The sequence below is a fragment of the Urocitellus parryii genome, chromosome 7 (assembly GCF_045843805.1).
Source record: "Urocitellus parryii isolate mUroPar1 chromosome 7, mUroPar1.hap1, whole genome shotgun sequence".
NCBI lineage: Eukaryota > Metazoa > Chordata > Mammalia > Rodentia > Sciuridae > Urocitellus > Urocitellus parryii.
Window position 1 is genome coordinate 60,409,904 of NC_135537.1, and position 25,366 is coordinate 60,435,269.

The 25,366-nt window shown below is 33.2% G+C and overlaps 1 protein-coding gene across 1 annotated transcript; it reads right to left on the reverse strand.

The window, feature by feature from the left end:
- Nucleotides 1-440: 440 nt before the first annotated feature.
- Xkr9 (XK related 9) lies at nucleotides 441-25,366 on the reverse strand. Its single transcript, XM_026397319.1, has 3 exons — nucleotides 25,095-25,366; nucleotides 4,306-4,526; nucleotides 441-1,069 (listed from the first exon to the last, which is right to left on the reverse strand). The coding sequence occupies exons 1-3, from the start codon at nucleotides 25,364-25,366 to the stop codon at nucleotides 441-443; spliced, it is 1,122 nt and encodes a 373-aa protein (XP_026253104.1).

A 25,366-nucleotide genomic window follows, 5' to 3' on the forward strand; every position in this document is an offset into this window, starting at 1 on the left:
TTCTCCACAACAGGTAGAGCAGTTTTAGGAACAATCAGAGAAAACCTGGAGAATAGCTCAAGGCCAGCCTTTATGGGAACCAGATTATTTCTTCCATTTCGGGCTCAAGATGGTAGCTTTACCAGATACAGTAAGAAAACATCTTTGTACTCACGACCTTCAAAACCAAATAAGAGGGCAGAAGCTGGAGCTCAGTGGTATAATACTTTGTCCAGCATGCACAAGGCCCAGGATGCAATCCCCAGAACCACAAAAAACACAAATAATAATAATTTAAATAATAAAATATCATTATGTTCTCTCACATTCAAAATTAATGTACCAGAACCATTCTCAAATTAAAGGTAGCAAAAATAAAGAGACAATACACACATAACACATATTTTTCTTTACTAACCAATGAAACAAGTAACAATAAAACATATCTTATAAATTAATAGCTATTCCATTAGGAAATACTTCATTCTACAATCTCTTTGAACATATCTTCCATCAGTTTCGTCATATTTTGTTTCTTCACTTCTATTTGGGTGAAAAGCCCCATAATAAATAATAAGAAAAATAATCCCAAGGAGAAGAGAAAGAACTAAAGTGATACTGATAGGTACAAAGTAATCTGAATTAAAAATAGAAAGTGGATAAACCCAGAACCCAATCAATATACCCAGTGTGGTCAGCACTCTTACAACATAATAAAAAGACATTGGACATTTAGTATTATGTCCCTTAATATTAAAAAATGTAAAGACAAGAATAAATCCAACAACAATTCTATATAAGAATTCCATACTTTTGGAATTACAAAACTGAGTTTGTTCTTTAAATGCCCATATTAAACCTACAATCCAAAGTAATAACAACATAAATAATCCAACCTTAACATTTACAAACAATAGAAGTACAACACTAAGCATCCAAGACAATAATGTAAACAACTTGTAAAAGAGATAGGTGGCTTTGGGACAGAATCCATTAAGGAGATTTTTATCAGGCAAGGATTTTCTTAAAGCTATTTGAAAATCAACAGTTGACCAAGAAATGGCACAGCAAGAAAGCATGATAGCTGCATCTACAAAACAAAAAATAAAAAAGACCTATTGTTACAGGAATAGTAATAGCAATATTATATTACTAGATGCCATAAATGCTTTATCTGTATACATAGAGTCTCACAAACACATTCAGGCAATTTACTTATCTAATCCTTGGAGATAATATTCCCATATTACATGTGAGGGAACTGAAGCTTGACAAAATATATTACTTGGTCAAAGTCACATAACTAAAAAATTATAGAACTGAGATTTGAATCTAAATTTTCTTGATTCCAAAGTTGGTATACTAATTCACTACCATCAGGCTGCTTTGAAGTGCTTCTGAATAATTCACTGAACAAATTTTATTAAGCAATTGGAATAATGAAAACTGCATACTCTGGTTGTTTAAAAACAAGTATAATTCTAAGTTTTCCAGACATTTTAATTTTGACCTTGAATATATACCTAATTCACAAGGTACAGCTTCATGGTGCAGAGAAGAAGAGCAGTTAAAAAGAAAATTTAACATAAGTATAAAACATTAACAAGCTCAAGTTTTCATATCCTGAAGATAATGACTCAAATGAACAAATATACTCTAAAACCAAACTTCTATAGGTTTGACATCTTTACCCCATTTTTCCCTAATAAGGAACAGAAGAATAAATTCATTACTATTTTGGAAATGCAAGTTATTATTAGCCCCACAGTTAAAGCAAGGGACTTCCATAAAGCAAAAGCAAAGCATCAGAAAACTAAAATGAAATAATTTAGAGACTACAGAGTGCTAGTAATTTTAATTAAACCCCACTGGAAGTCTATATGATAGCTAGACTTACAACAATTTATCTACTGATGAGGATAATGAGAACAGGACCTGAAAAATGTCTCTGTATACTCTTTCTTGGTTTTGGCACATGACACAATGGACCTCACTAGTAGGACTTCTTTTCTTCTTTAATTCAAAAACATTTGAATTAAAAACATCATTTTCTCCTAAATTGTCCTATGAGCTATTTTTATAATTGGTTTTAATTTCTATCAAATTAATACATACACATAATTTAAAAAGCTAAACATTTCTACAAACTTTACTAGAAAAACAGCAGTACCCTTTTCTACCCTTCCTTACCACTTAATTTAAATCCCCAGAAGAAATCACTATCAGTTCTCCTAAGTTTCTACTGTAACAGGTAGTTATTTCTACCTAAAATATGTATTATGTTTAACTTATCTGTTTTAAACATTGTTTACTGATTTTCTATTTAGAAAGAAGACATTTTAGTACATATGTGCATTCCACATAGCCTCCATTTATCTCTTTCTAAAAGAGTAACATCACAACATTTGGTAAAATCAATATTTATTTTACTTTATTACAACTACTTAAATATACAGGGACTTTTGGTTTGATTTGGTTTTGGTTTTTTAACTGCTCAGTCACTCTGATTATATTTTCTTTTCTTTAAAACATTACATTTTTTCTACAGTAAACTCTGCTTTTGCTCACTTGCTTATTTTTTTTACCCTATCCCTATTTCCTAGCAAATACTTCAAACTGATTGAGAAAACCTCTGTGTATACATCTCTCATTTCTTTTCCTTTATATCCCCCTCCAATTTTTTTCTAATACCATCCTCCTGCTCTAGGCTGGTTATTCTTTTTTTTAATAATGCTATTGTATTTTTTAATACTTTTATTTATTTATTTATTTATTTTTATGTGGTACTGAGGATCGAACCCAGGGCCTCACACATGCTAGGCAAGTGTTCTACCACTGAGTTATAACCAGAGCCCTAGGCTGATTATTCTTTTTTTTTCTTTAATTTTTATTGTTGGTTGTTCAAAACATTATATAGTTCTTGATATATCATATTTCACACTTTGATTCAAGTGGGTTATGAACTCCCATTTTTACCCCGTATACAGATTGCAGCATCACATCGGTTACACATCCACTGTTTTACATATTGCTATACTAGTGTCTGTTGTAGATTATTCTTGAGGCTTGCTTCCTATCATCCCAGAACTTCCCTTCACCTCTCTTCTGTGTTGATGTCCTATTTCCTGATTCTCGTTCCTTCTCATGTTGCACAAAAGCTAAATATTTTGAGACCATGTTAGGGCTCAAAAAGTCTTTATTCCTTTCTCACTATTTTTTATTTTATTTTATTTTTAGTTGTTGATGAACCTTTATTTTTTTATATGCAGTGCTGAGAATCAAACCCAGTGCCTCACACATGCAAGGCAAGTGCTCTACCATTGAGCTACAACCCCAGCCCCTCCTTTCTCACTCTTGAGACACAGTTTTGTTAAAAATAGAATTTAAAAGTTGATTTTTTTTCCATTGAAACTTTGAAATCGTCACTGTTATTCCAATTTCAACTGTTACAGTTAAGAATGTTAATCCCATTTGGTTTCTCTATCTTAGTAAGTGATCATTTTTTTCCTTCTCAAATCTTCTAGAATTTTATCTTTGCTTTGCTGAAATGATAACAATGAGCTTGGTGAGCCATTTTTATTCAACCTTTCAACTTAATAACCCACATCCTTCAATTATATGCTCTGATATTATTCTTTGATCATTTCCCTAGAAACCACAGTATTCATATTAAACATAAAAATGTTTAAAGATAATCAATACTGTTACCTAAGAGGTGGATTTATCACAAAGGTAGTAAAACTTAAATTTCAAGGACCCTCACTTGCTCAATCTCCTTCAAGCCTGGCAAAGTCCTAGCAATGTGTTCACTTTGCCATAGTTTTATAAAATTTGCAAATAAGACATTTTAATTACAGTTGATAAATTCCCTGTCTCTTCCTCCGATTTACACTCCTCATATTTTGCCTTAGAAAACTGAAATGGCTTTGGGCATTTTGGGGATCTGGCTAAGGAAAACTTGAGTTAAGAATACATCTAGGTTAAACATAGGGGGACATGTTTACAAGGTTTTCTTGAATTACTGATGTTAATAAGTGGCATGACTAGAATTTTCAGTCAGCTTGCCTGATCTTAACATCTCATTATACAGTCAGCCTTCCTTCAGCAGTGATTTCCTTTCTTGGCAGACAAAGGAAGGAATAGGAAGAAGAGAAAATGAGGCAATATATCTTTATATTTTTTAATATCTGAACCATATTACTGAATTTACTTTTCAAAAAATAATTTTTAAAGGATTGAAAACTCTAAAACCTGCCTGAGAGTTATATAGTTGATATAAGATTTCAGTGGCATCCAACATCTAACATGGTGTTAATAAAGACTTACACTGACTAAAATTTGCTTGTCCGTGTTCCAGAAAGATATAGAGCTGAAGAAGTAGTTGTGGGCAGCCTTCCAGGTAGGTCTCAAATAGCCTGAGCATGCTCAAATCAGTCACTCTATCTATAACTTCTTTATGTTGATCAATTTGCTCTTCGGTGAAGCTATTCGTTTTGCTACTACATTTGAAAGCCACGTGGTAACCCTTTTTTAAGGCAAACCAATACCTGTAAAGTAAACATGAACATTTAACTTCAGTCATACATTTTTATAAATTTAAATTTATTTTAAATTCAATATAAAAATATGCATTTAAGGAGTATCATGAGTATTTCAATAAAAATATACCACTGTATAATGTTTAAATCAGGTTAAACATATCATCTCCTCAAATCCTTATCATTTCTTTATGGTGAAAACATTCAAAACCCTTTCTTTTAGCTTTTTGAAATATAAAGTACATTATTGTTATCTATAGTCCTTCTATCATGCAATAGCACACAAGAGCTTCTTACTCCTCCCTAAATATTCACCAGGTTGTTCAGACAAAAATGTGGGACTTCCTCAGATCCTATAAAAATTCAGGTCTCTATTCAATTATCACTTCTACTTAGAATTGTCAGAACACACATTCTATATCTTTATTATTTTTCTTTGTAATACCACAACACAGTATTTATTTTGGTTATCTTTACTTTCTCAAAAAATGTAATCTACATGAAAAGAGAGAATTTGTTTTGTGCATTGATACAAACTAAATAACTAGAACAATACCTGGCACATGGCAGGTGCTCAAAAACATTTACTGAATGAATAAATGAAAGCTCATCACACTTTTTCCATAAAAAGACAGTAGAAAATAGCCAAAGCAAAACTGAAAAAAAGAACAAAGCTGGAGGCATCACAATACCATTTTTCAGGACACAAGAGTCATATTAATAAAACCAACATGATAATTGTCATGAAGACAGAAACACTGACCAATGAAGCAAAAGAAAGAACTGATCAGTCAACTGATCTCTTGGCAAAAATACTCATGAAGAAAAGGCATTCTCTTCAATAAATGGTGCTTAGAATATTGGATATCCATATACAGGAGACCCCTATCTCTCTACCTATACAAAACCCAACTCCAAATGGATCAAAACCTTAATGTAAGAGCTCAAATTTTGAAACTACTGAGGAAAACATAAAATGCTTCAAGACATCAGCACAATCAACAGTTTTCTGGATAAGCTCCAAAAGCACATGAAGCAAAAAGAATTGGCAAATGGGATTGCATCCAATTAAAAAGCTTCTACACAGCAAATAAAGCAATCAACAGAGTAGCAACTATCTACAGAAAGGGAGAAAATCTTTACCAGCTATTCATTAGACAAAGGATTAATAGAATATTATAAAGAACTAAAAAAAATAACAAAATGTACTCAAATCAAAAAATGGACAAATAATTTGAACAGAATCTCAAAATAAAAAATACAATTTTGACAATAAATATATAAAAAGTGCTCAATATCTTTAGCCATCAGGGAAATGTAAATTAAAACTACAATAAGATATATTCTCATTCCATTGAGAATGACCATTAACAAACAAACAAATGCTAGCAAGGATGTGGAAAAATAAAAGGCCATCTACACTATTGGAGATTATATAAATTATAATAACCACTGTGGAAAACTGTATGGAAGTTCCTCAAAAAACTAAAAAACAGAACTACCGTATGTTTATTGCTGCATTATTCATGATAACCAAGATATGGGGATCAGTCTACATGACCATAAATAGTTGCACAGATAAAGAAAACATGGTGTGTGTGTGTATATATACACACACACACATACATACACACACACACGATAGAGCCCTACAGAATGAAATTCTGTCCTTGCAGGAAAAATGGGTAGAATTGGAGGATATCACAACATTAAGTGAAATAAGTCACACACAGAAAGCCAAGTATCACATGGTATCTTTTATATGTGGAAACTAAAAAAAAAAAAAAAAAAAAAGATGACCTAAAAGTAAGAGAGAAATTATTAGGAACTGAGAAGGGAATGAGAGGAAAGGAGGGAAGGGAGAGAGATAGAAGAAGGTGAATGCACAATATAGGCCTGTATGAAAATATTATAGTGAATCCCATTTTTGGAATAGCATAATGTACTAAGTATCGGCTAGATGCCAGAGTAGAAACAAATGTCTACAAAAATGATGAAGGCATGGTCTCTATTTCAATGATCTTACAACCTAATTGGAATGTCAAATCTATGAAATACTAGTTGCAATACAAGGCAGAAGAAATGAGTACTGATTAAGAAATATAAATACAATATTGTGAAAAAAGAAGAAAAATGATTAATGTCTAGTATTTATCCACAAGATTTATGGGGAAGTTGTGCTTAAGTCTTTGGGAGCATATATCACAATAGGGAATATGTGATTCCTGTTCTTTGATATGGTTTATAAACTAAAAGATAGATACTATTAAAAATTTTGAAAAATTCATAAATATTAACAGTTACATACCCAGAGAATAATTAGTATAGGCAGCATAAACTGGGAGAAGCAGCAGCAGAGCACAGTAGCTAAAGAGTACAGACCGCCAGGGATGGTGAAATGTGCCTCAAGTCCTAGATACTTAGAAGGTTGAGGTGTAAGGATCACTTGAATCTAGGAGTTCAAAACCAGCCTGAGCAACACAGGGAGACTCCCATCTCAAAAAGTAAGTAATAAAAGAGTACTCTAATAGTACCAGAATGCCTGGATTCAAATCCTGGCTTTCCCTCTTCCTAGCTTAATTTCTTTTTGCTTCAGTTTCCTAATTGGAAAATGGAGCTAATCATCATATCCACTCTCACTGGACTGATGGATTATTAAATGGATTAATTTATTTATATATAAAATGCTTAGACATAGCACAAGTTAAGTACTATGTAAGTGTTCATTTAAAAACAAAACTGGGCTATTTACAAATGTTTACATTCAAATTTCCAGTGACTTCAGGGAATAGTTTAGCCCAACATCATAATAATAAATGGCAAATCTACAGGAAGTTCTGCTTTTCTGAGGATAAATTCATGGGGAAGGGAAATATGAATATAATTTTTTTAATCAACAGAGCACTGTTTCAGGGACAAACGGTGAACAAGCCAAAGAAAAGAAACAGAGGGTGCTTACCTAGCATTGTTTATCCCTACATACTATTTTATTTGAGATAAAAAATTAACATCATCCAGGAATGATGAATTACCTTTTATCAGGCAAAAGTTTCTACTGATATGAAACAATAAATTCTGGACAAAATTTTTTTAAAAGGTACACAAGAACAACTAAAAGTAGGACAAAACTTGAAGGCACTCAACACTTAAAAGAAGAAAACCATATTACATGAGTTTGCACATTTGTCTAGCTTTTCCTCTGAAGGCACAGCACAATCTAAATGGCACAAAGGAAATATATAACCTTATTTGCCCAAAGAGTTAGAGGACTGAGTTTGAGTTTACCATAGTGGTTAGAAACTAAGGAATAATCTCCCAAAACAAGGAGCCACAGAATAGAGACTGCCAAAATCTGCATATACTTTTTTCAAATCTTTGGCTAATCCCTTATTGTGCATATGTGAAGCAAGACTCAAGAAATTGAGGGGGAGTAGGGAAACAGAAGGAATCTTAGCAGAGATTTAAGCAGTTATCTACCATAGGTAGTTTAGAATTTTAATCTCAGCAAATTTAAGGGGATTAGTAATAATCTCAGGCATTCCTCAGGAACCTCATAAGTGCCATGCCTTAGAAGTAAAAACCATATCTCAGAACTATGAGATATTCCCCTAAGACTAAGGCCAAAAGCAAAATAGACCTTCCCTTTTACATTCTATATGAAGCCTCTGTAAAACATCAAAGGAATTTGCCACTAATTTAACTGTCTTCTTTCTTATCAGAAGATAAAGAAAAACCTGTGTCTCTACAAATTATCACTTACATATAATATCTACAACACAATAAAAAATTACTTGACATACAAATAAACAGGAATATGAGACTCACAATAAAGATTTTTTTAAAAAGTTAACAGAAACATATCAGTTAATAGAAACATACCTATTGATGACCCAGATCCTGAAATTAGTAAATGAAAATTTTAACCATGATAATTTTTTAAGTCTCTAAGAAAAAAAAGTATGTAATAATTGTAAAGATTGCAAAGACTGGAAATTCAGGAAAGAGATGAAAAATGGAATAAAAGAGCAAATGGAAGTCTGTTTTTTTAAAAATGGACAAAGAAACTGAAAAGTTACTTTATACAAGAATAAATATGAACAATCAACAAATATATGAAAAAATTTTCAACATCTCTAGCAATTAGAGAAATGCAAATTAAAACCACATTGAGATTTCGGGTCTCCAATCAGAATGGCAATTATCAAGACTATAAGTGACAATAAATGTTGGCACATTTGCTGTGTAACCACTATTGAAAGCAGTATAGAGATTCCTCAAAAAATTTGGAATGAAACCACCATTTGACCCAGTCATCCATTCCCTGGTTTATACCCAAAGGACTTACAAACACCATACTACAGTGACACAGCCACATCAATGTTCATAGTAGCTCAACTCACAATAGCTAAGCTAAGGAAACAACATAGGTGTCCTTCAACAGATGAATAGATAAAGAAAATGTGGTATATATACGCAATGAAATATTTTATGCCTTTTGCCAGTAAATGGAAGAATCTGGAAACTATCATACTAAGTGAAATAAGCCAATCCCCAAAATACAAAGGTCAAAATGGTCTCTCTGATACGTGGATAGTAACATACAATAATGGGGATGGGAGGGAAGAACAGAAGTTCATTGTATTAGATAAAGGGGAATGAAGGGAAAGGAGGAGGGATAGGAATAGGAAAGACAGTAGAATGAATCAGACCTAACTTTCCTATGTTCATATATGAATACACCACAGTGAATCTCCACATCACGTACAACCACAAGAACAGAATTCTAATTGGAGTAAGATATATTCCATGTATGTATAATAAGTCAAAATATACTCTACTGTCATGTATATCTAAAAAGAACAAATAAAAAATAAAAAGCCTGGAATAGTAAAAAGAAAAGATGTTTGGTTTTGGATTGTATGGTGTTTGCTATTTAAATACACTAATTTATAATTTTTTCATAGCTTTTGAGTTTATGTCATACTTATAATTCTAGTGGTACACTTTTTCAAGTTTTTTTTCAGATGATCACCCAATGCTTCAGTGTCTTTAAGAGAATAATCCAAATTTTCTTCTACAAAATACAACCCATTTTTCTACTCAATTACCTTATGTTATAAAATATTTTTTGAATTTTATTTTCTCTTTCACTGGTCTATTCTTATACAAATACCATAATATTTTAATATGTATTAGAGCTTATCCCCTTAACAGTATCCCATCTTTCCAAGTTTTCTGGATTTTCTTTTTTTTTTAACACAGCATTGCTTTTTATTTTTTATTTTTTTAATTTTTATTGTTGGTTGTTCAAAACATTACATAGTTCTTGACATATCATATTTCACACTTTGATTCAAGTGGGTTATGAACTCCCATTTTTACCCCGTATACAGATTGCAGCATCACATCGGTTACACATCCACTGTTTTACATATTGCTATACTAGTGTCTGTTATATTCTGCTGCCTTTCCTATCCTCTACTATCCCCCATCCCCTCCCCTCCCATCTTCTCTCTCTACCCCATCTACTGTAATTCATTTCTCCCCCTTGTTTTTTCCCCCCTTTCCCCTCACTTCCTCTTGTATGTAATTTTGTATAACCATGAGGGTCTCCTTCCATTTCCATGCAAATTCCCTTCTCTTTCCTTTTCCCTCCCACCTCTCACCCCTGTTTAATGTTAATCTTCTTCTCATGCTCTTCCTCCCAACTCTGTTCTTAGTTACTTTCCTTATATCAAAGAAAACATTTGGCATTTGTTTTTTAGGGATTGGCTAGCTTCACTTAACATAATCTGTTCTAATGCCATCCATTTCCCTGCAAATTCTATGATTTTGTCATTTTTTAATGCAGAGTAATATTCCATTGTGTATAACTGCCACATTTTTTTTATCCATTTGTCTATTGAAGGGCATCTAGGTTGGTTCCACAGTCTTGCTATTGTGAATTGTGCTGCCATGAACATCGATGTAGCAGTGTCCCTGTAGCATGCTCTTTTTAGGTCTTTAGGGAATAGACCAAGAAGGGGAATAGCTGGGTCAAATGGTGGTTCCATTCCCAGCTTTCCAAGAAATCTCCATACTGCTTTCCAAATTGGCCGCACCAATTTGCAGTCCCACCAGCAATGTACAAGTGTACCCTTTTCCCCACATCCTCACCAGCACTTGTTGTTGTTTGACTTCATAATGGCTACCAATCTTACTGGAGTGAGATGGTATCTTATGGTGGTTTTGATTTGCATTTCTCTGACTGCTAGACATGGTGAGCATTTTTTCATGTACTTATTGATTGACTGCATGTCCTCCTCTGAGAAGTGTCTGTTCAGGTCCTTGGCCCATTTGTTGATTGGGTTATTCGTTTTCTTATTGTTTAATTTTTTGAGTTCTTTGTATACTCTGGATATTAGGGCTCTATCTGAAGTGTGAGGAGTAAAGATTTGTTCCCAGGATGTAGGCTCCCTATTTACCTCTCTTATTGTTTCTTTTGCTGAGAAAAAACTTTTTAGTTTGAGTAAGTCCCATTTGTTGATTCTAGTTATTAACTCTTGTGCTATGGGTGTCCTATTGAGGAATTTGGAGCCCGACCCCACAGTATGTAGGTCGTAGCCAACTTTTTCTTGTATCAGACGCCGTGTCTCTGATTTGATATCAAGCTCCTTGATGCAAATGGAAGTCTTATGACAAAAAAAATACAATATGTAAAATCAAATATTCATTCCATGGAAGTAATAGCAAATTGGACACAAATAAAGGAAGGATCAGTGAACTTAAGATGCATGCTATAGATTGAAATTCCTGTACCCTACCCCAAATTCATAGGCTGTATCTGGTAGAGCAGGGGGCTTTGGGAGACAACTAGATGAATGCTCTTACAAATGAGACCACAGACAGGGCCTTGACCTTCTATCAGGTGAAGACACAACTAGAAGGCATCATCTATGAATCAGAAAGCAGGAACTTACTAAACACTGAATCTACTAGTACCTTATCTTAGACTTCCCGGCCTCCAGAACTGTGAGAAACAAATTTCTCTTGTTTAAAAGCCCCACAGTCTACTCTATTTTGTAATAACAGCCTCACCAGACTAAGACAATAGAAATCATCAAACAAAAAATGCAGAAAAATACAGGGGGAAAATGAACAGAGTTTCAGTAACAAATGTATAAATGAAATCACAGAAGAAAAAGAGAACAGGGGAAAATTATGACAAAATAATGGTGAAAAAAGTATTTCCCACATTTAATCAAAAACCAAAACATACAGATCTAAAATATTCAATAAACCCAAGCAGAAACAAAAAATAGGTACATCATTCTTAAATTGCCACAAATCAAGTACACAGAGAAAATATTTAAAACAGAGAGAAAAGACACATTCTCACAGAAAAACAATGAAAAGTTGACTATCTCTCACCAGGAATAACACAATCCAGAAGAAACCCAAATCTATAATTACACTAAATGTAAATATATTAAGCATTTCAATTAGCAGAGATTTTCAAACTCAATTAAAAAGCAAGCTATAAACTTTATGTGTTTAGCAAAGGATTCCCTCTCAATATAAAGACACAACTTGAAAGAAAATCATACACAAAAAAGTTAATTTGGCTATATTAACATCACACACACAAAATAGACTTCAAATCAAATAATATTACCAGAGATAAATAAGGTCTGTCTGCATCTTGTCTTTACACTTAAAAATATGTCTTAGAGATCTTTTCATTTCAGTATATAAAGTACTTTATCATTTTTATAATTGCTATGAAGTTTGCCATTGCATATATAACAAAACTCCATGAAAGGACATTTAAATTGTATTCAGTATTTTGCTATTAAAAGTAATGATACAATTAAAGACTTGTGTACATATGTCATTTTACATGTATGCAAGTAGGACAAATTTCTATAAGAGGACATTCTGTGACTAAAAGTACATTATATTCTTGCAACATATCAAAGTACCATCCACAGATATTGTACCAACACATACTCAGCAAGGTATGAGAATACTTGTTTTCCGATGCCTTACAAAGACAGAGTTTTATCACTGGGACTTTTGCCAATTTGGTAGATAAGGAATAATATTTCCATGTTGTTTTAATTGGCATTTTTATTATGTATAAGGCTTAGCATGTTTTATACAACTCAAGATCATTGTCTTTCCTTTTGTGTGAACTATTCTTATATTCCCCATATTTTTCTAGTGAATGGATGGTCTTTTAATTTTGATTTCTAGAAGTTCTTTAAACATTGGAGGACAAGCCCTTTATCTGCTATAAGGTATGAATATTTTTCCCTGTTGTTTTTCTTTTGACTTTGCTTTTGTCTTTGTCTGTCCAGTGGTTTTTGCTTTTGTTTACTGACATGAACTTCATTTACAGTCAAATCTACCTTTTGAAAGTTTAGAATTTGAGTCATGGCTAGAAAGGCTTTCCCCATCCCAAAGTTATAAAAGTACTTCTATGATTTTTGATATTAGATATTTGATTCATTTGAAATTTATCTACTTGTCTGATATCCTACCTAGAAATATAGCCATAACATGATATATTAAACTATCCCAATTCCAAAATTAATAAAATTTTTATGGTGTCATACTGCATACACTGGGTATCACTTTCTCTTTTTTAAATATTTTTTTAGTTGTAGATGAACACAATACCTTTATTTTATTATTTTTATGTGGTGCCGATAATCAAACCCAGTGCACTCACATGTACTAGGCAAGTGTTCCTCCACTGAGCTACAACCCTAGGACCCCGGGTATCACTTTCTATTTGATTCTAGTTAATTTCCAAACAAAAAAAAATCTGTGGTGTATTTATATGGTGTACAGAAAAAATGTTCTCTTGTTCTTGTAGTTTGAATTTAGGGGGAAAAGAAATACCACTCTGGAAACAAAACTCTTTCACATTATCACTTCAGACTATATTCTGGCTAGAAGGAATTAGATCTTGTATTGTGTCACATCAAAGACTGTGGGAGACTGAAGACATAAATTGAAACATTTTAAAATTCTCCCAGTACCCAACTCTATGTTTATATCAATATATTTCTGAAGATTTCAATTCCATTACAGAAGAGGTTAAACTCTTCCAAATTATGTGCCATAGTAAAGTATGGCCTAAGCCTGACCATCATATGAAAAAATATTATCCAATTAAATTTACATATTTTATTTCTACACATTTTTCCCAACACTAACAACTAAGTATAAAATCAGTAAGTCCACATAATGCCTGTATAACTACTGACTACACTCACTAAATTTCATTTAGAGACTACTACAACCTATCGTTGCAGAAATGCACATTCCAAGTACACATGAAGCATTCAAAAGGATGGACTGTATGTTAGGCAATAAGACAAGTATAAATAAATTTCTAAAGATTGAAATCATAAGAATGTTATCTGACAACAAAGAAGTTAAATTATTAATATTAACAATATCTACAAAAACATCTAATTATTTTAAAATTTTTTCAGTAGTCTAACCCTTGGGTAAAAGAAGAAATCACAAGGAAAGCTAAAAGGTATTTTGAACTTATGGATAATGAAAACATATCAAAATGTCTGTGATACAGCTAATGCAAGGGTTAATGGGAAAGTCATAGTTTAAATGCTTTCATTAAAAAAGAAGAAATGGTTAATAGTAATAAGTTTCTACAGAAATGAAATAGATGAAGAAAAGCAAATTAAATCCTAAGAATATGGAAGGAAATTAAAAAGATAAAAGCAGAAATCAAATAAACTAGGAAGAAAATGCAATAGAAATTAACAAAGCCAAAATCTAATTCCGTGAAATGATAGAAGAAATTGAAAAACCTCTACTAAGACCATTGTAGTATATATGCACAATGGAATAATACTCAGCAATAAAAGAGAATAAAATCATGGCATTTGCATTTAGGAGGAGGGGGAGAGAAGGAGAGGAAGAAAATATAAAATGCCAATATCAGAAATGGAAAAGAAGACATCACTAAAGATCCTATAGATATCAAAACTATAGCAAGGGAATATTAGAAAAAAAAACATGTCAAAAAAATGGAAATGGGCAAACTCCCTGATGAAGCGGATAAACTCTAAAAAATATAACTTACTAACACTGATATAGGTCAACTAGAAGATCTGAATGCTTCTAAATCTATCAAAGAAGTTAAATTTTTCCTAAAAATCTTCATACAACATTCACATCATCCAATACATTTTACCAAATATATAAGGAAGAAATGACACAAATCTTATACAAAATTCTTCAGAAATATAACGAAGCAATATTTTCTAACTTCTGTTATGAAGCAATGTAAAACTAATCTCAAACATACCAAAGAGGGCAGGGATATAGCTCAGTTGGTAGAGTGCTTGTCTTGCATGCACAAGGCCCTGGGTTCAATTCCAAGCCCCCCCCCCCAAAAAAAACCCTACCAAAGATATTACAAGAAAAGAAAATTATAGACCAATATCCCTCAAGAGAATGGACACAAAAATGCTTAACAAAATATCTACAAATAGAACTCAACAATTTTAAAAAGCTAAGGGCTAGGAGTGTAACTCAATGATAGAGAATTTGCCTAGCAAATTATGAGGCCATGGGTTCAATCTCCAACACAGAAAAAAAAAAAAAAAAAAAATATATATATATATATATATATATATGGGATATTAAGAATGTAAAAATATAAGCCACAGACTGGAAAAAATATTTGCAAAAGATATACCTGATAAAGGACTGTTATTGGAAATATACAAATAACTCTTAAAACTTAACAATAAGAAAAAGAACTACCCAATAAAAAGTGGATAAAAGATTCAAATAGATACCTCACCAAAGAAAATAGAGGTGGCAAGTAGGTGTATGAAAAGATCCTCCACATCACATGTCACTAGAAAAAATACAAATTAAAACCAAAATAAAATACCACTACATACCTATTAGAATGGTCATAATCCAGAACACTGACAACAAATGCTGATAACGATATGGAGTAATAGAAAATCTCCTTTGCTGGTGAGAAATTACACAGTCACTTTAGAAGATATTTTGGCATTTTCTTTTTTTAATTAATTTTTTATTAATATATGACAGCTGAACGCATTATAATTCTTATTAAACACATAGAGCACAATTTTTCTTATCTCTGGTTGTATACAAAATATATTCACACGAATCTGTGTCTTCATACCTGTACTTTGGATAATAATGTCCATCACATTCCACCATCATTTCTAACCCCATGCCTCCTCCCTTCCCCTCCAACCCCTCTGCCCTATCTAGAGTTCATCTATCCCTCCCATGCTACCCTTCCCTATCCCACTATGAATCAGCCTCCTTATATCAGAGAAAACATTCAGCATTTTTTGGGGGGGGATTGGCTAACTTCACTTAGCATTATCTTCTCCATCCATTTACCTACAAATTCCATGATTTTATTCTCTTTTATTGCTGAGTATTATTCCATTGTGTATATATGCCACATTCTTTTATTCATTCATCTACTGAAGGGCATCTAGGTTGGTTCCACAGTTTAGCTATTGTGAATTGTGCTTCTATAAACATTGATGTGCCTGTGTCCCTGTAGTATGCTGTTTTTAAGTCCTTTGGGTATAGACAGAGGAGAGGGATACCGGGGTCAAATGGTGGTTCCTTTCATTTTCTTACAAAACTAAACATATTTTTAGCATACAGTTTAGCCACCCTGCTCCTAGTGTTTAAATGATTAAATATCCTCCTGCACACGGATATTTACAGCGGCTTTCAAATTGTCAAAACTCAGAAGTAACCAAGATGTTCTTGAGGCAGTGAATGGATAAACAAACTATGGTACATCCAGACAATGGAATTCTGCATTAAAAATAAATGAGCTAGGGCTGGGGATGTGGCTCAAGCGGTAGCGCGCTCGCCTGGGATGCGTGCGGCCCGGGTTCCATCCTCAGCACCACATACCAACAAAGATGATGTGTCCGCCGAGAACTAAAAATAAATAAATAAATATTAAAAATTCTCTCTTTCTCTCTCTCTCTCTCTCTCTCTCTCTCTCTCCTCTCTCACTCTCTCTAAAATAAATAAATAAATAAATAAATAAATGAGCTATCAAGCCATGAAAAGGAAGAACTTTTTAAATGTATTTTGCTAAGTAAAAGAAACAAATGTGAAAAGGTGATATTCTGTATAATTCCAACTATATGACATTCTGGGAAAGGTAAAAAACAACAAGACAGGAAAGGCACAGTGGTGCACTCCTGTAATCCCAACAATTTGGGAGGCTGAGGCAGGAGGATCGAAAGTTCAAAGGCAGCCTCAGCAAAAGCAAGGTGCTAAGGCATTCAGTGAGACCCTGTTTCTAAATAAAATACAAAACAGGGCTGGGGATACAGCTCAGTGGTTGAGCACCCTAGTTCAATCCCTAGTACCAAGAAAGAAAAAAAAAAAAACAGTAGTTGCCCAAGGTTAGCAAGGAGGGAAGAATGAACAGGGAGAGCTCAGGTGATTTTTAGGAGAGTGAAACTATTCTGTATGATACTCTAAAGAAAGGAAAATATCATTATACATTTATCAAAACTAATAGAGTGTACAACACAAAGAGTGAGCCCCAATGTAAACCACGGACTTTGGATAATAAAGATGTCAATGTAATTTCATATATTGTGACAGACGTACCAATCTAGCACAGAATATTGATAAGGACCCTGTGCAGTATGTGGGGGTAGAGATTATATGGAAACTCTCTTCTTTTTTCTCTATTTTGCTATGAACCTAAAACTGCTTTAAAAAAGTATTCTATTTAAAAAGAAGAAAAAGTATATAATGTAAAATATATTATGAAGCTACAGTAATCAAGACAATCGGGCTTCTTTATTTACAAATAATATGATTATCTACATAAAGAACCTATGGAGTCCACAGAAAAGTTACTAGAATAAGTGGCCTTAACAAAATCATATGCTAAAGGATTAGTATAAAAACAACCAATTCTATAAACCAGAGAAATTGCATCTATTAGAGGAAAAAGTAGGCCCAAATCTCCATCATGTCAGATTAGGCCCCAACTTCCTTAATAAAACTTCTATAGCACAAGAATTAAAATCAAGAACAATAAATGGTATGGATTCAAACTAAAAAGCTTCTTCTTGGCAAAAGAAACAATCAGGTGAATAGACAGCCTACTAATTGGCAATAAATTCTTACCACCCACGTCAGATACAGCACTAATCTCTAGAATGTATAAAGAACTCAAAAATCTTAACACCAAAAAAAAAAAAAACCACAAATAAACCAATCAATAAATGGGCCAAGGAACTAAACAGACACTTCTCAGAAGAAGATATACAATTAATCAACAAATACATGAAAAAATGTTCAACATCTCTAGCAATTAGAGAAATGCAAATCAAAACTACTCTAAGATTTCATCTTACTCCAGTAAGAATGGCAGCTATTAAGAATACAAACAACAATAAGTGTTGGCAAGGATGTAGGGAAAAAGGCACATTCGTACATTGCTGGGAGAACTGCAAATTGGTGCAGCCAATATGGAAAGGAGTATGGAGAATTCTTGAAAAACTGGGAATGGAACCACCATTTGACCCAACTATCCCACTCCTCAGTCTATACCCAAAGGACTTAAAAACAGCATACTACACAGGCACATCAATGTTTATAGCAGCACAATTCAGAATAACTAAACTGTGGAGCCAACCTAGGTATCCTTCGTAGATGAATGGATAAAGAAAATGTAGTATATATATACAATGGAATAATACTCAGCAATAAAAGAGAATAAAATCATGGCATTTGCAAGTAAATGGATGGAGCTGGAAAATATAATACTAAGTGAAATTAGTCAATCCCAAAAAGCCAATGCCAAAGAATTTCTCTGATCTAAGGATGCTGATTCATAATATGCTTAATATGATGTGGGGTGGGGTGGAGATGGGAGGATTAAATGAACTCTAGATAGGGGAAAGAGGGAGGGAGGGAAAAGGAGGGAGCATAGGGATAGGAAAGATGGTGGAATTACCCTAAGTAAATGTATGAAGACATGAAAGATGTGACTCTACTTTGTGTACAACCAGAGATATGAAAAATTATGCTCTATATGTGTAATATGAGTTGTAATGCATTCTGTTGTCATTAAACAAATTAAAAATTTTTAAAAACTAATTCTATTCATCAGCAATAAACAACTAGAAATTGAAATTAAAAATAAATACCATTTATAATAGCCTCCAAAAATGAAATACTTAGGGATAATTATACCAAAATACATACAAGACTTCTACAACAAAAACTAGAAAACATTACTAAGAGAAATTAAGTCTAAATGAAGAGAAAAACACCACAGATTAGAAGAATCGATATTTTTAAGATTTTATTTGCAACTCCGTGTTTTAAACATGTACATTTTATTGTATATAAAATTATACCTTAATAAAAGTCATTTATTTAAAAATTAACTGAAATATTACTGACACAAGATTTTCCTTGAACAGATCTGCATCCCAATCCTGTATGACCTATGTAGGCCGATGAACTTCAAGGCATGAAATTAAGTATAGAATGCACTTGAGAGAACCTCCAGGCATCATCTACAAACAACCTCAAAGCCTTTAGGAAAGACTTGGAGAAGGCCCCACACATTATTTTTTCAAGTGAAATAACCAGGAAATGATTATTGACACCAGGCCTACAGAAAAATGAGGCAGTATGAGCACTCAATAGTAGAAGCAGAGCCCATAGTAATAAACCTAAAATGTCTTCAGATACTACAATTATAAATTAAACAACTACACTTGCTATGTTTAAAAATAAAAATGACAAATCTGAAAATATCTGCAGTGAACAAGAAACTATAAAAGTTACACAGCAGACTTCAAAAAAAATAGAGCTTCTTAAAAATAAAACGTAGAATAATCCAATTTAAAATTCCCAGTGGTTGAATGGGATAATATCTTGACCACAACAAAAGTGAACACTTATGAAGTTATTTAAAGTTCAAAAAATTATGCAGACTGTAGAATACAGTGTAAAAATTAAAATTTAAAAATCTAACATGTAAGAGTCATTTTACATGCTGTAAGAAAGGTTGCCTTAAATTTGACTGGATTCCCATAAGAAACAGAGAAAAATGTAGTAAAAAAAATGTTAAAAAGATAATTGCTATGAATTGTGCAGAAATGGTGGAAGATAGTAAATGACAGAATCAACAGGACCAGCAAGTTTCAAGTGAGAAATAAAAAGAAATCTTCTCCTAAATATATAATAATTAAAGCATAAAAAAAATTGTCAGGCCCAGTGATGCATACCTATAATCCCAGGGGCTTGGGAGGCTGAAACAGAAGGATCACAAGTTCAAAGCCAGCCTCAGCAACTTAGGCGCTAAGCAATTCAGTGAGACCCTGTCTTTAAATAAAATACAAAATAGGGCTCGGGATGTGGCTCAGTGGATAAGTGCCCCTGAGTTCAGTCCCCAATACAAAAACAGAAGAAGAAAAAAAAAGAAAAAGAAAAAAAATACCCAAGAGTTGCCAAAGAGGAAAAAGATGAAATACTTTCAAAAGAATCCAATAAAACTGAAATCTAATTCCTCCAAAGCCAAAATAGAAACCAAAAGACAATGGAATAAAATACACTGAAAGTAACTACTTATCTAGAATTCAACAGAAAATTCTATAGAATTTTCAAACAACAATTTTCAAGCAATCAAAAATTAAGAGATGATATCACCAACACACCCTCTATGGATGAAATTCTAAAAGACAGACCTCAGAAAGGCAGGAAAAAAAGTGATCTGGGCTAGATCTTATCAGCTGGCCCTGGGATCTTGCCTGGACTCCAGCTAGCTTGATTCCGTCACCTACTGACATAAAGAAAAAGTGAATTTTATATAGTTTGATCACATTGAAGAGAAGCTGCTAGATTGCTACTCCACTGGTCCCACAGAAGTGGTTATAATACATAGAAACAAAAGCCAAGTGCTACACATATGTAAATTTAGTTAGCATGTGCCAATCAGGCTAGGGAAGAGCCAATCTCCCTCTCAGGGTCCTGGCATCCCCCAAAGAAGAGGGAGGGAGCTCTCCAGCCTTACTCTCAGTATGAGGAAATATGGGATGCAGAAAACAATTATCATGAAGTCATAATTTCAGAAGGGCCCTTAAGTTCAGTATTTTTCAAAACGGTTAAGAGACAAGAGGGAATGAAAAATAGAGTAGTAAATATTAACAAAATTAATAAAATTTAACATCATAAAACAACTTAATAAGGCAGTAATAATATCATCTAGTGGATTTAAAATAGGAATTAAAGTGCCAAAAACATTAATATATAAGTTGGGAACATGATAAATGGGATTCAAGTGTTTTGAGGTCTTTTTATTCTCCATGTGAACCATAGAGGTTTTATTTTACTTTATACTTAGAACTGCACATTATGGACTATACTTCTAGGTGGATTTAATAATATATTAGAGAAGAACAATGGTCCTGCCAAGACTACTATAGAAACTAGAAACTGGGAAGCTGTTTCCACAGATACTCATTTTGTGGGAGTATTTGCTGACTGTTACTCAGGACAAGAGGCTGAAATTCTGGATTTTGACTAGGCAACGGGCTGTCAAGAAACAAATTAGCAGAGATTTTGGAGATCTGACAGAACTGTGGGACCTCAAACTCAGTTTTTCCCCCAAGACATTTGCCAAACACTGAAACCATAAGAGAGAGTAAAGGTTAAGCAGAACACTTTTGAAAAACAAAGTTTCTAGTAGTCTTATAGTGCCAAGGAAAGACAAACGTTCAGAATCTCTGGGGTCAGGAAGACCACACCAGGCTACCAATGCCCTGGAGGCTGTACCCTAGAAGCAAAGGCAAATCAAAAACAGACTGACCCTTACTCTAAATGCCCATCAGAGAAAAAGGATAGTCATATTGTCCAGAGCCTCTATAATTTTATGACACTTAATCAAAAATTACTATGCTGATAATCCTTAGTAAGAAAAATGAAGCAGAAGGCATCACAATATCAGCCCTTAGATTATATTACAGAGCTATAATAACAGTACTTGGTACTGGCACCAAAACAGACATGTAGACCAATTGTACAGAATAGAAGACACAAAGACAAACTTATATAAATATAGTTACCTCATACTAGACAAAGGTGCCAAAAACATACACTGAAGAAAAGATAGCTTCTTCAACAAATAGTGCTGGGAAAACTGGAAATCCATATGTAGCAAAATGAAATTAAATCCCTATCACTCATCCTGCACAAAACTCAACTCAAAGTGGACCAAGGACCTAGGCATGAGACAAGAGACCCTGCACCTGCTAGAAGAAGAAGCAAGCCCAAATCTTCATCATGTTGGGTTAGGAACCGACTTCCTTAACAAGACTCTTAAAGCATAAGAAGTAAAATCAAGAATCAACAAATGGGCTAGTATCAAACTAAAAAGCTTCTTCATTGCAAAGGAAATAATTAAGAATGTGAAGAGACAGCCTAAAGAATGGGGGAAAATCTTTTCCACCTGTATCTCAGATAGAGCATGAATCTCCAGGATATATAAAGAAAAAAACCCAAATAACCCAATCAATAAATGGGCTAAGGAACTAAACAGACACTTCACAGAAGATGAAAGATGATCGGTCCACAAATATATGAAAAAAAATGTTCAATATCTCTAGCAATTAGAAAAATGCTAATTAAAACTACACTGAGATTTCATCTTATTCCAGTAAGAATGACAATTATCAAGAATAAAAGCAACAATAAATGTTGGCGAGGATATGATACACTCATATGTTGCTGGAAGAACTGCAATTTGGTGCAACCACTCTGGAAAGTAGTATGGAGATTCCTCAGAAGAATTGAAATGAAACTACCATTTGACACATTTATCCCACTCCTTGGTATACCCAAAGGACTTAAAATCAGCATACTATAGTAAAGCTGCCACATCAATGTTTACAGCAGCTTTCAACAGATGAATGGATAAAGAAAATTAGTGTATACACAATGGAATATTACTCAGCCATAAAGAGAAACAAAATTATGGCATTTGCCAGTAAATGGATGGAACTTGAGACTATCATGCTAAGTGAAATAAGCCAATCCCAAAAAACCAAAGGACAAATGTTCTAATATTTGGATGCTAACTTGCAATAATAGGGGGTAATGAAAAATAGAAGTACTTTGAATTAGACAAAGGGGAATGAAGGGAAGGGAGGAGGGTTGGGAATAGGAAAGTTAGTAGAATGAATCAGACATTACTTTCCTATGTTCATATATGGGAAGTTGTACTCCATATATGTATAATATGTCAAAATACATTTTACTGTCAAGTATAAAATAAAATTATAAAATTACTATGCTGATAAAGAAACAATGAACATCAAAGCAATTTTGCCTTTTTCTTTGGCGGGATGGGGTACCAGGAATTGAAACTTGGAGTACTTAACCATTGAGCCACATAGCCCGTTCTTTTTTATTATTATTTTTACTTTGAGACAGAGTCTTCGTTGCCGAAGGCCTCACTGAGTTCCTAAGGCTACCTTTGAACTTATGCTGCTCCTCTCTCAACCTTCCCAACTGCTGCAATTACAGGTGTCGCACCACCATAGCACCCTGCTCAATTTTGCCTTCTTTTATAACAGAATTACTTATAATACAATATCTTGCAATATTTTAACAGAGGAGGTCCCTTTCATGCAACAGGAGCCCACTTTATGTTTTGAATGTAAACCTTGCTGCTCAATCGCTGGAAACTTCTTTTAAAACTGACATTTTTTTCCTTTCCTCCTTTCCTATCCATAACTGAAGGGAAAACAAAAACACTCTTCCCTGCCTAAGTTATCTGTCCTTTGGTTTACTGCCAACCTGAACAAAGAAACTCTGGACCTGGAAATAGAAAAATAGCTCTCCTAAGGACAAAGTTAAACGTTCATCACATTTACTGACAATATCTGGAAAATAGGCCTATACTTCCCTTTATAAAGCCCTCTGTAGTAGTTTGAATGGTAGCCTCTGTGACTTGAGTCTATTGCCTTTCTCCTTTGCTAGCAAAGCAGTAAAACTTTTTACTTTTTTTCAAAACCTTGATCAGCATCAGGGACAAGGACCAAACTTTCAATATCAACATCTTGAGTCATCAGTTCAAACACCAATGAAAATAATTAGGAAATGTGAAAATTTAAGAGAATAACAAAGAACTCATGTATACCATATTTTTAAACTCTCTACAAAGTAATTTTTATCGTCCTTCAGATACTATATAATTTTCATTATTGCTCATACAGAATACTCATTAAAACTTATTACACTCCTATTTATTTAAAAGCACTTTCATGGGCCACGGTTGTAGATCAGTGGTAGAGCACTTGCCTAGCACCATTAGGCACTGGGTTGGATCCTCAGCACCACATTAAAAAAAAAAATACTAAATAAAGGTACTGTGTCCATCTACAACAAATATATATATTTGTTGTCCATCTACAATAAATATATATATATTTGTTGTGGATGTATATGTGTGTATAAAATTCTTTTAAAAAACACTTTTACCTCATTCCTTTAAACATTTTCATCTTGTACAATGCCAAAACTAACTCCCAATATCAATAACTAAAGTACATTCTTTTCAGATTTCCTAAGACTTTAAAACTTCTCATTGTACCTTTAGTTCCTCTTACATATTATAACTAATAACTCTAGCTTTGAAAAGACTAAATAAAAACTAATATTTACAAAACATTAAATTTCTACAGTAATGTAATGGCATCATTGGTAATATAAAAGCCTTCTTTTAGTATTTTCAATTAATGACCATGAATTTGTTGCCTCTTAACAAATAAAAAGTTAACCTCTATGTTATCTTAAAATAGACCAAATTCAAAATATAACTGTAAAAAAAAAATGTACAGGGCTAGGGATATGGCTCAATGGCAGAATGCCTACCATGCATGACACCCTGAGTTTGATCCCCAGCACCACAAAAAATAATAGTAATACATTATTATTTTTAATAGGTATATTTTTCTCTTTACTTTTATGAAAAATTCTGTCTTAACACAATAAAATCATTTAAGATAATAGTAAAAATGTCATATAAAATCAGATATATAGAGAATCACAGAATTCTCAGACCCTATTTAGATTCTAGTTTAACTATAAAACAAGGTTTTAACAACATGATTCTTAACGTTGATTTTATTTCTATACCTACCTAACTGCATGGCTACTGCATTATTACAGTAAAGCTTTTTTCATCTAGTTAAATCAGCATAAATAAGTGAAGTACTCTCTCAGAGGTGCAAGTGATAAGCTACATTTGCACTATCAGGCTTACAATATACACAGAACACAAAACTGAGCACATACCCGAAAAAGCAACTTAATTAGCTAAATGAATCTGGGAAATTCTGACAGCACAGCAATGACTCATGTGCACACCCACAGTGAGGAGCAAGTAACCTTTGTGCTCCTTGCAAATAGGGAAACTTTGTACATCTGACTACTTACATAGAAAAAAGGTAGCTTGTTTAGGTAAAAGGAAAACAATGTTAGTGATCAAAAGCACATATTCACCTTGTAAAAACTCCTCCTTGTAAGCAATGAAGTAGAAGAAAGCAATGCTGAATTTCTTGGCCTGCTTTTTTTAAATCGGCCTTGAACCAAGAATAACTAAAACACTGGACCACAAGTGTTCCAAAAAGCATAAAGCTTAATGTTAAAATACCAAAAATATACTGTCCTTCGTGGAAAAACCTGACAGATACCCAGATGTCCACAATTAAATCAGCTACATAGATTATAATGCCAAGAACTGACATCATAAAATTGCATTTAGTATATTTCAT